The 12,096-nt window shown below is 38.6% G+C and overlaps 1 protein-coding gene across 2 annotated transcripts; it reads right to left on the reverse strand.

Moving 5' to 3' along the window:
- Positions 1-2,040: 2,040 nt before the first annotated feature.
- Positions 2,041-12,086, reverse strand: LOC117290423 (ubiquitin recognition factor in ER-associated degradation protein 1-like). Of its 2 annotated transcripts, none has more exons than XM_033771823.1 (12): positions 11,983-12,086; positions 11,060-11,162; positions 10,042-10,074; positions 9,007-9,128; positions 8,160-8,290; positions 6,967-7,039; positions 6,223-6,291; positions 5,422-5,490; positions 4,758-4,805; positions 3,589-3,677; positions 3,201-3,288; positions 2,041-2,886 (listed from the first exon to the last, which is right to left on the reverse strand). In XM_033771823.1, exons 1-12 carry the CDS (start codon positions 11,983-11,985, stop codon positions 2,818-2,820), a joined length of 897 nt encoding a protein of 298 aa, XP_033627714.1. In that variant the 5' UTR covers positions 11,986-12,086; the 3' UTR covers positions 2,041-2,817. The 2 variants fall into 2 exon arrangements, with proteins under 2 accessions (XP_033627714.1, XP_033627713.1); XM_033771822.1 differs by having other exon boundaries at positions 11,060-11,174.
- Between the last annotated feature and the right edge of the window lie 10 nt (positions 12,087-12,096).

Consider the following 12,096-nt stretch of genomic DNA (forward strand, 5'->3'; position numbering starts at 1 on the left):
CGATTTGTGTTGTCTCCCTATTCATTGCTTCATTGTTTCATAGGAATACCCCATGTTTTTTTCTGCATGCTTTCTAAACCCATTTCACTGCTTATTAGAAAGCCTTCGAGAAAGACTCTGCTAGGGTCGAAACCTTAGGCCATTAACTGTTTAATATTTTGTTAAATAGAAATATAAAATTAAAAAACTTTGCAAACGGACAGAGACATTATAAATTCGCGTGAAATTTTTGTAAAAACTCATTTTGAAGTGAAAGACTTGAAACTTTGCATGGTGGAAGTACGAAATAGAAAGGTTTGCGGTAACACCATGTGACCTACTGATAATCTCTAAAATGAGTTGGGGTGGTTCTGAAATTTTTGTTGGTTTTATACAACAGTATGCCAACAATATGTTGGTCTGTGTACAACCATATATGTAGCTACCTCCATGGTAAAACCATGGTTTAAACTACTCTGCACAAATTGGGTTGGGTTGGAGTAGTAGGGTCAAGAAATATTTCATTTGGTTTGAACTCTGCTACCACGTTTCAGAGTATGTAATATTATTTTGGCAGAATATCAGCAAAGTTTAATCTGATCGCTCATACATATAAAAAATAGTAGATTCATAGGTCAAGACCACCGTCACGTTTTTTTCTTCTTCATTTATTTTTCTAAAATACACGTTCATCAATCTGACAACGCTCACATCGCTAACCTCTAAAATGATAAGCATGTACAGTTGGCATTATGAGTGAATGAAACGCCATGCAAGGTCACAAGAAGAAAAAGTGGAGATGAAAATAATTCGGGGGAGCTGAAGGTAGAAAAAGATATTCCTGTTATATAATAGTCTAGATTGTATTGTAGGATGGAGGGAAATATTCACCAGCCAAGGAGTTACAAAGAGATGCAGTTTGTGGAATAAAGCTGTTGGAATGGCTCATTGTTCTACATCTCAGCAAAGCAAGGGTGCATTCGTGAGAAGAAGCAGAAAGCCTGATTTCACCTTCAAACACCCTGATTGGAGGAATCAAATGTGACACACTGGTGGCACAATTTATCATAAACATTTATGCAGAAAAAGCAGAGGCTGGCTACAGACCAGCAGTTGGTTAGAGCATGGAGGGAGGAAGGAAGAGAAGGAGCTTAGGCGATCCTAAGACTGAGTGCTAAAAACTGTGTCTTTTTATGATCGCACGTCAAGATTTCCATTGCGCGCACATCGCGCGACCGACTATAAACCGGCCTTTCGGTTAAAACTGTGAATGACTTTAAAGAGATATTTAAAGTGAAGTCTGTCTCGAGCCAATATGGCTCATCAGGCCGGTCTTTATATCCAATTTCCTTGGCATTACAGGATTCCAGTCCATCACAGGTTACTCCCCAACTCTTGCCGGTGTCCCAGGGAATTCCGTCCCCCCGGAGATTCTGTCTCCTACATGGGAAGGTAACGTGGACTGGAGGAGGAGGATTCAAAAGAGGACGTCCTCAGAAGTAGTTTTTACATAGTTCGCAAAATGGGGGGACAGAATCTCCTGCCACAGCGGTACCCATTTAGTCCTGGGTGGGGAGAAGCATTTATGATAAAGTGCATTGATCAAGGACACAAGTGTCGCAACTAACCAGGCAAGGATTCAAACCCACATTCTGTACTGAACTCGAGTCCACTGCTCTAGACCACTCAGCCTTGAAAATTGCAAAAGTTGTTTAAAGGATTCGGGTACTTTTTAAAAATGTCCACAGATTTGCATTAAACTTACAGGGTTTGAAGATAATGATAGTGGAAAGCTTCCCTTTAAATATTACTAACTAAGGTTGTGTAGTTTTTGAGAAATTAGTAAAACAAGTCACAAAATAATTTTGGTCTCATGAGACCAAATTATTTTAGCATGTAAAATCCCCTTAACCAGTTATGATATTACACCAAAACCATAGCATAACTGGTTAATACGTTTTTACATGCTAAAACTATGCTAAAACTGAGACGAAAATTATTACTTTTACTCATTTCTCAAAAACTACTGCACCTTAGTAAGTAAAATTTCAAGGGAAGCTTTCTACTATCATAATATTCTAACTGTGTAAGTTTAATGTAAATCTGTGGACATTGTGTTTTTTGTTAGGAAAAAGTGCATAGACCCTTTTAAGGTCCGTGTATCTGATCACAGGATCAATATTTCATTGAGATCGACGAGGGATGGAGTGAAGGTGAAGGGGGTCGGGGGAGGGGGGGTTGTGACTGGTCACTGCTTAATACTCTTTATGGATGGTTGGTTTGATAACTGTGTTCTATGAAATCTAACATAGGTTGTCATAGATGAAGGCCTTAAAATAACCCACGACACCCGCAGCAATTGCCGTGGTGCCCTCTGCAAAGTTTCGTTACACATTACACTTTCCTTTATGAACTGCCCTTTACCAGAGGGAAATTGCCGTGCCCCTTCAAGAACGAAATTCAAGGCCGGTATGTGTCGATATGATTCCCTCACGATAACACCAGCACAACCTTATTCCAGAGTTTGTTTGCACATCGTTGATAACTTCCCAGTGTTTCCTCAGACAAGATTGGTGTCATCGGCAGAGTCTGGGATTCAACATGTAGCATCTTTTGGGCAAACAGATTCCAGTGAACGACTTCCCTTGTATAGCAGAGCAAAATGCTACACACGAAGTTCCAATTGAGATCAAGAAATCAGCATTCAGTGTGCACAAAACAACTTCAGTCTAAATTTCTTGCTATGCAAAATTGCTGGACGAAATCGTTCCCTGGATTCACAAAGTTGTTGAATAAATAATCACATTGACTTGTAAACAGTTCATCCCTTGGCATGATCTACTTCTTCTTGTTCTTTTTACGTAACTGTTGTCCTTCTCCCTTGAAGGCCTCGAAGTCTGGCACATCCTGCAAACAAATATAAAAAAAAAGCACTACATTACTAAAAACAAAGTTACCGTTTGCCTTTAAATCGTGAACAAGTATCTACACATTCAGGGCTAGAATTTTGAAGTGGACCACAGGCTTGAGGCCGGTAGTTTTAGCGTCGAGCCTGTAAACTCATGACTGGACAAGTCAGGCAGTCTTGTGTTTTTCAATTGAATAACAAAACCCCACATTGTTATTATGAAACAAAGACAAGTTGTGTTCACATGTTGTCTTTGAGTCACATAAACAACAATAAAGACAAAGGAGATAAATCTTCGAAAAATTATAGTTACCTCGCCATTTGTGCCGTTTGTTACCGATGGTCTTACTGTTCTGATGAATGTGATTGTGCCCTTTTTGTAGTCGTAGTTTGGAATACCCCTGTCAAGAACAAAAATGAACCAAGTGTAGAATGAGTTATTACAAAAATGTTCATAAGCAGCTAGATGCTGAGTTGCAATAGTATTACAATGAAAGGGGAGAAACAAAACAGAATTTAAGAGTTTAATTTTAGACATTAAAATCTGATGGCAAAAAAAGGTCATAACGAAATTTGAAAATATAAAATTACTTTAAAAAGATACTTGAACACAACAATAAATAAATTAAATATTGGCACACACATTGGACACAATGACTCACGGCGTCTATATGTTTGATTATTATCTAGTCTGGTCTTACCTTTTTATTGTTGTTGTGCCCAGAGGAACTGGTTTTGAATCTACGTTTTTCTTTTTTCCGTCTAACCGATTTCCTTGTCCTTGGAAAGCCTGTCAAGAATGACGAGTGAAATGAAACTCAGTAAAAAAAGCAAGACATGGAAATTTAACCAAACACTTCTTTTCAAACCTACTTCCCTGGGTGTTCTGACCCGGGCCCACTTTCATAAAGCCTGTACCAAGGTCAAAATTCCAGTTGAACCTAGTTAACTGGGGTCAACTGGTTCAACTGGATAGTGACCAAACTCGTCTATTTTCCATATTAACCAACTGGTTTGGACTAGGTTCAACTGTGTTCAACTAGGTTTAAATTATAAACCAGTTGGTGTCTGTCCATTTTCCATATTAAACCAACTGGATTTAACTGTGTTTAACTAGTTTATCAACTGGTTTTCAACTAGTTCCAGTTAAACCCAGTTTAACTAGGTTCAACTAGAATTTCGACCTGGGTAAGCACAACAATTCGCTAAGCCGAATAGTTGCCTAGCAGAAACAGGTTACCAGCCCAAATTATATTAAGTTTGCATTGTTGTGGCTGGTTCCTGACTGAACTTTTGCTTGTCAAGAAGTACATCTTTGCTTAACAGCAATATGAGATTGGGCACAGGCTCTGTCCAAACTCAGATCATCATTTTTTACGGAATGCGAGGGAAATCTCACTTCTCCGCACAACTTAAAAACACTGGACACCTTAAGTAATTGTCAAAGACCAGTCTTCTCACTTGGTGTACTTCAACATATGCTCAAAACAAACCTGTGAAAATTTGAACTCAATTGGTCATCGAAGTGGCGAGATAATAGTGGAAGAAAAAACACCCTTGTCACACGAAGTTGTGTGCTTTCAGATGCTTGATTTCGGGACCTCAAAATCTGATTATGAGGTCTCGAAATCAATCTCAAACATTTTGTGGAAAATAACTTTTTTCTCGAAAACCACGTTACTTCAGAGGCAGCCATTTCTCACAATGTTTTATACTTTCAACAGCTCTCCATTGCCTGTTACCGTGTAAATTTTTATGCCAACAATTATTTTGATAAATTACCAATAGTGTCCAGTGCCTTTAAGGAATTCCAGGGAAATTGCACTTCTCCTCACAACTTAACTTTGTCTGAGTGATCTTGAATTCTTACCATGAATTGATCTGTATCTATAAATCCTGCACCATCAACCTGCATTTCCTGAGAAGAAAAAGTAAAACAATTACAGAAAAAAACCAATACAAGTTGACCCTACAATCATGCTAGTTTGACGACTACTAGCACCATCGGCAACATCACTTCATCAGAGCCCAATTTCATGGCTCTGCTTACCACCGAATTCTGCACTTACAATCACCATTCTCTGCTTATGTGCAAGCGCTGAGTTTCTGTGTATGTGTAGAATGCAAAGTAACGTGGAGCAAGCGCACAAGCCAAAAATCCACGCTTACACTTGAAATACGCTTGGCGCAAGCACAGAATTCCCTGCTTTCGTAGGCGTTGATTCTGTGCTTACAGTAAGCAGAGCCATGAAATTGGGCCCAGTAGTAGTCTGTGCCCAATTTCATAGAGCTGCTAAGCACAAAAATTTGCTTAGCATGAAATTTTGGCCTTCATATATAACCAGGATTTCTAATAAAATTTCCACGTGATTTTCAGGATAAGCAAACAACAGCTGAATATCAGTACAGGCAATAATTTGTTATGTATCAAATGGAAATTTTGTTGGGTATCGTGGTTTTTTTTTCAAGGAAGAAATTTCATGCTAAGCAAATTTTTGTGCAGCTCCATGAAATTGGGCCCTGGTCAAACTCACCTCAGGGTCTTGTTCTGCTGGTCTATGTCTCTGTGGTTCAACGTAACCAATAGGAGCAGCAAACTCCACCTAGGATAAGATAAACCACAAGTATATGTCACATAAATGTAAATTTATAAAAGCAAATGTACAATGATGTATTAAAGGGGAGGGGCATTCAGAATAATCAATGTCAAAGATTACCCCCCAAAATAAACTTTTGACAAACCAACCCAGCCATAGCTCGATTTAAAAATATCAACAGACTATCTAATATATCTTATACACAGAAAAAATAGAGGCCGATGTTATTGTGGTCTTCAACACTATCCCCGTCACAATTCACTATCAGGCGATCCCAGCTATAGTTGGGCTGTCCCAACTGTAACACTCAATCAAGCTGGGCTCAGTCGCAACTACAGTTGGCACGATTCTGACCATTCCCAACTACAGTTGGCACGATTCTGACCATTCCCAACTACAGTTGGCACGATTCTGACCATTCCCAACTACAGTTGGCACGATTCTGACCATTCCCAACTTCAGTTGGCACGATTCTGACCATTCCCAACTACAGTTGGCACGATTCTGACCATTCCCAACTACAGTTGGCACGATTCTGACCATTCCCAACTACAGTTGGCACGATTCTGACCATTCCCAACTACAGTTGGCACGATTCTGACCATTCCCAACTACAGTTGGCACGATTCTGACCATTCCCAACTTCAGTTGGCACGATTCTGACCATTCCCAACTACAGTTGGCACGATTCTAAAGTTGGCCCGGAGCATTACTACTGAATCAATTGTTACTACTCACACTCATGTCACACTCAATGATAGAGACTGCATCACTTGGTTTTGTCTCAAGCACCTGTAATTCATAGCTCTGTTAAAAAAAAGAAAAAACTGTCATTAATAAATCAAATTAACAATGTGGACAACACAAAGAATTCCGTTTGTTGATAACTACTTACTACTTACGGTTTAATGGGTATATTAATTAGGCATAGCCTTTGTGACCCCATATCCTATCTTTTCCTCCTTCCAGTGAGTATCCAGTTTTGACTTGAATCTTGCAACAGTTTTTGCATCCACTATAGCTTGTGGAAGGACAAGTACATGTACATGTTTGAGTGGTTTCACAAAACCTTACAAATTCTTAAAAATACCATTCACCAGGACAGGGGTCTACCAAGTCATTCTTTTCCAATAGCATTAGGATATGGAACAATCTCCTGCTAGTTTTATGCAGGGTGTACAGTCAGTCCAGCTCCGCTAGATCAGCCTGAGCTGTTTTTAGCCGCACTCTTACGTTCACTGTTCACCCACCTGCACTGTATATATCCACACCCTCGCATAAACACAATAACCACAGTACGTAATACACCAGATGGTGAACTGTACTTTTATGGAAACTGAAGAAGAACCTAGCCTATAAAACTAACCAACTGTTACCTGTCACCAGAAAACAACACAGGACAAAGTCAAGAACAGGGTAGGCTTCAGCTTTAGAAGATTCAGAGTTACATGATTGATAACTTGGGGGTCCATCCTATCTTACCTTATTATTGTAATTGATTGCGATCATATCCCCCTTTGTTAGGCAGGCAAAGCCACGTAAGATGTTCTCCAGACTGATAGGGTATATTAAGGAAACTTAAGTAGAAATTGATTTTCATACAGTTGAACGGAGTAGTGAATTAGTATGATAATTGGTTCTCAGAATATTAATCCACATGGCCGTAGTTACTAATCCACATGGCCATAGTTAGTTTAAAGACACTGGACACTACTGGTAATTGTCAAAGACCAGTCTTCTCCCTTGGTGTATCTCAAAATATGCACAAAATAACAAACCTGTGAAAATTTGAACTCAATTGGTTGCGAAGTTGCGAGATAATAATGGAAGAAAAAACACCCTTGTCACACGAAGTTGTGTGCTTTCAGATGCTTGATTTCGAGACCTCAAAATCTAACTCTGAGGTCTCAAAATCAAAATTCAAATATTTTAGTGGAAAATTACGTCTTTCTTGAAAACTACGCTACTTCTGAGGACGCCGTTTCTCACAATGTTTTAAACAACCAAAATTTATATTCTTCATCGCGATGCAAATTTAACATCTATTATAATATTTAATAATATCAACAGCTCTCCATTGCTTGCTACCAAGTAAGTTTTTATGCTAACAATTATTTTGAGTGATTACCGATAGTATCCAGTGCCTTAAATAACAAATTATATTCTTCATCCCGTTGCAAAAATAACATTTATAAATCGTTAACACATAGGATTCAAACTGCCTCTAGCGGTCATAAGACATCTGGGCCCAATTTCATGGCTCTGCTTACCATAAGCACAGAATCGGCGCTTACGGAAGCAGGGAATTCTGTGCTTACGGCAAACGTATTTCACGGGTTAGCGGTGAATTTGGGCTTCTGCGCGTGCGTACTCCACGTTACTAGGCATTCTGCGCTTACAAGGCTAGCGCAGAAATTCGGCGCTTGCACGTGAGCGGGGAATCATGCTCGTAAGCGCAGAATCATGATCGTAAGCGCAGAATTTGGGGGTAAGCAGAGCCATGAAAGTGGGCCCTGCTCTAGCAATGCAAAGGTCGAGTGATTTGTCTGGGGTTTTTTTCTTCACAGAACTTGGGAAAAAATACTGAGTATACAGTGCTAACACACATCGGTACAGAGTAAACAAAAATTATAGTTTAATAAAATCCTTCCTTCATATTATGATGTAAAGGATACACTGCTTTGGGATTTGTGATATCTAAGAAGTCGACGGATTGAGGTTCAAACTTGGAGTAGGTAGCGACGGACAGACTGCAGCTCTCCACATTCAGTAGGTCACCCTCATCTAAAAATAGATTTTTCATCATCTGTGGTATGAAAAAAATTAAGTTAAAACAATCAGACGAGCTAGAAATAAAACTGGGAGGGAGGAAAAGCAAATGGAATAATACTGGGTTCTAATGTAAAGCTTTATCACACCCCAAGGGGCTTGCATCAATGCGCTCAGTTTTTTGTCAGTGTTTTGAAATATGAGATATATTGCTTTATAGCACTATGTAATGGTTAAAGAGGTGCTGTAACGCAATATGCTGCCAATCAAACCACGAACACCGGGGCGAATTCATTCTCTTCTCGATAAGTGCACCGAGTTATTTTACGCGCATTACACAACACACGGGACCTACGGCTGTACGACCCATCTGAAGGCCGCAGCAATAATGGTTAAGTGTCTTGCTTAAAGACAAAATGGTCATAACCTGGAGGGCCCAATTTCATAGAGCTGCTTAAGCAAAACATTTGCTTAAGCATGTAAATAGCTTGTTTATTTTACACATGTTACTGGCCAAAATTTCATGCCATATATATTGCTTGTGACTGGTATTTAGCTGTTGTTCACTTAGCATAACAATTTAGTGGAGTCTTGGCCGGTAATCTGATTTTACTAAGCAAGGATTTATTTGCTTAATCAAAATTTTGTGCTTAAGCTGCTCTATGAAATTGGGCCCAGACCTGAACCGACATTCTACCGATAAGAAACACCAGAGCTTAAATATTTTATTGTGATCGGATATTTCATTCTTACCCAGTACGGTAAATAGACCTTTCCTTCATCGGCCACAAACTCCAGTACACCGCAGTGAGTTACTCGTTCCATTTTCTTGTGTGTCAATTTAAACAACATGGGGTAGTCGATATTCTGTCGGGCTGCAGAGAGGCAACAAAGTAGGGTGTTTAGTTTAAAAATTAAAGGCAGTAGACACTATTGGTAATTACGCAAAATAATTATTAGCATAAAACTATACTTGGTAGCGAGTAATGGAGAGCTGCTGAATTTGATTTCGAGACTTAGAATTAGAATTTGAGGTCTCGAAATCAAGCATCTGAAAGCACACAACTTCGTGTGACCATGGTGCGACAAGGGTGTTTTTTTCTTTCATTATTATCTCTTTCATTATTAGGTTGAGATACACAAAGTGAGAAGACTGGTCTTTGACAATTACCAATAGTGTCCAGTGTCTTTAAAGTATTTTATGCTATTTGTATCAAACACAATATTTGTTTTGGTATGATGCCTCACCATGGAAGTGAAGTAACCAAACATGGGATGAGAGAAAAATCTAATGGTCCTCATTGTGATTTGAACCCAAGACCCCTGACACTCCGGGCAGATGCTCTACCAACTGTGCAACAAGGCACAGCAGTATACTCCCTCAGGTTTCTCCAAGAACTTTATCTCAATTCGATGTTTCTATCATCCAATGTTATGCTATTGGTATGAAGTTGCTCAATATGCTATAACTGAACTATTACTGAAGAAAGTTAGTTTGTTTGCAGTCTGAAATATATTTGAGTGAGAACTTACCTCCTTCTCAAAAACTATTTACTTCAGCGGGAGTCGTTTCTCACAAATTTTTAAACCAAGAGCTCTCCTTTGCTCGTTATCAAGTAGGTTCTTATGCTAACAAATATTTGGAGTAATTACTAATACAGCCAATAAGCCCATTATCATTCCAATGAAGAAACAAAATGATGCTTACTCTTTTTTAAAGTTTAAATATTGATGTTTAAATATTTACATCTTTAGATGTCACTTTGATGAAACGCAAACTATACTTACTTAAAACATCTAGAGCAGAAGGTGGCATAATAACTGAAAGAAGAAAACAACAATTTTAGAATGTTACAATCATTATTGAACAAAAATCCTTTGACAAGAACATCTTCTAGATTTCAAAAGGCACCCTGTGAAAATTTACTGAAAAAAAAAAAAAAAAAGTTCTCTAGAAAACACTGAGCAATGAATCATGTTTTTGTTGGTTTATTTTGGGGTTTACATGATCTCCCCAACAAGAGAACTCGGCAAAGCTCCCACAATGGGATACAAACACCAAGCTAGCAACAGTCAATTATCTTTCTCTCTCTCTCTGTTAGTTTATTGTCTATGATTATGAACTGCACAATTCAATCAACTCTGATTCAGTAATTAGGTGACAAATACTTTTTCTAGTCATTGTGAAATTAGTGTTGAGCTTGGCCGGGCTTAAACCCACAAAACCTTGTGATTTCATACCCTGCAGTCTAACCCCTTTAAGTGTGAGGTAGTTTAGTCCGAAATTTAAGAATGTTCTCATGTGTGTAAAATAAAAAACAAAATCAACTGCTGGAATTATTTCAGAAGTTGCCTCTAAACATTGACTATTTACATTCTTACTTTTTTTTAAAATGAGGTTTAGCCCATCTCACAAGAAGGCCAGGCGGCCACTTCAAGGCGAGGGCTACCCTGAACCGATTTGGGCTATAGACCCAAATCAACTGTCACTAGGGACCCATTGCCACTTACTCCTGGGGCTGAAAAAGGGTTACCCCCTTCACAGTCCGTAGGATGCAGGCATGGGATTCTTGTTGGTAGCGCTGAGAGCACAATGCGTTACCTTCCCAACCTTTTTAAGCAATTATGGTCAAGTGCCTATCTCAAGGGCACAAGGGTTATGACCGGGATTCGAACCCACATTCTGCTGCTGAAGAACCGGAGCTTAGGTACGGTGAACTAGAGCGCTTGGCCACGACATGCCACCAGGGGACTTTTTGTAAACTTGTGTTTCTTCATAAGACACAAAAACAGCTTATCATATTACTTTTTCCTCCTCGTTCCACATCTTGTCTGTATGTTCCAGTCAGCATAGACACAGAGTAACATCGGTACTGCTTGTTAAAGGTCTGGGGAAATGCGCCAAACATCTGAAACCCAAACTGAAATTTTTTAAAGAGAGAATACAAGGTACAGTTTGTATTTTTGTCTTTGTCCGTAAAAACAACACCTAAATGATGTCGTCATATGGATCTAGGTAAAAAAGTTGAGTTAGTTGCGATAATTGTTAATCCTGGATCCTGTTGATTGTCGTAAACTAGTGAAGCGGAGGGTTAAGAAGAAACATGATATTTTTGGGGACCTTTTTCAACGTCAGACATATTCATATGTGTCGATAGATCTTGCAAATTTTGCGTGTATCAGAATGAGAAAACACGTCAATCGAAGAATATACTTTTTTTTCTGAAATGAAATCTTTGATTTAAATTATTTCTATGAATTTTTTTTGTTTACAGTTTTTATTCAAGACCAGGATTATTCATACGCTCAGCGAATGCGAATGCGATACGGATTTTTATGTGACACATTCGCAAAGAGAAATTTGCATCAGTTGACTTGGTCACTTGTGTTGGGGTTAGTACTTAGTAATAGTAGTGAAACAAATTCCAAATTAAAACTCTGGGACAAGGATTATTATTTTGATATTATCTTGATCTTGATGGAATACTTGATCCTTAGCTCCTTTCTACTAGGAACAACACTCAATGAGGCAACATTGAGTAACATTTCTGAGCAAAACTTTATTTCCTGATGGTGGAACTTGGAAGGAGTCAACAACAGAATAAATGTGACGATACTTATTTACAGTTTTTTTGACAACCTAAGCTTTCATTTCATTAAAAGTACCATAGCTTTTGTGTAGCGATTTTATCTATGTAAATCTAATGGTCTGTTAATTGTAATACATACCATCGTGACTTATTTAAATGGCTTCTTCCTTAGATGGAATATTCTTTTCACAATCGGCGGAATGAAAAAAGAAAACAGATGACTCGCCAAAGTTACAAGTATTGTCTAACCTTT

This window comes from Asterias rubens, chromosome 5 (genome assembly GCF_902459465.1).
Source record: "Asterias rubens chromosome 5, eAstRub1.3, whole genome shotgun sequence".
Classification (NCBI taxonomy): Eukaryota; Metazoa; Echinodermata; class Asteroidea; order Forcipulatida; family Asteriidae; genus Asterias; species Asterias rubens.

Excerpts from the sequence above, each read along its gene's own strand:
- LOC117290423 (XM_033771822.1), bottom strand. Across the intron at positions 8,291-9,006 it reads AGGTCTATTTACCGTACTGG|ATGATGAAAAATCTATTTTT; the intron begins GTAAGAATGAAA and ends TTCATACCACAG. Across the intron at positions 3,678-4,757 it reads TAGATACAGATCAATTCATG|GCTTTCCAAGGACAAGGAAA; the intron begins GTAAGAATTCAA and ends CATTCTTGACAG.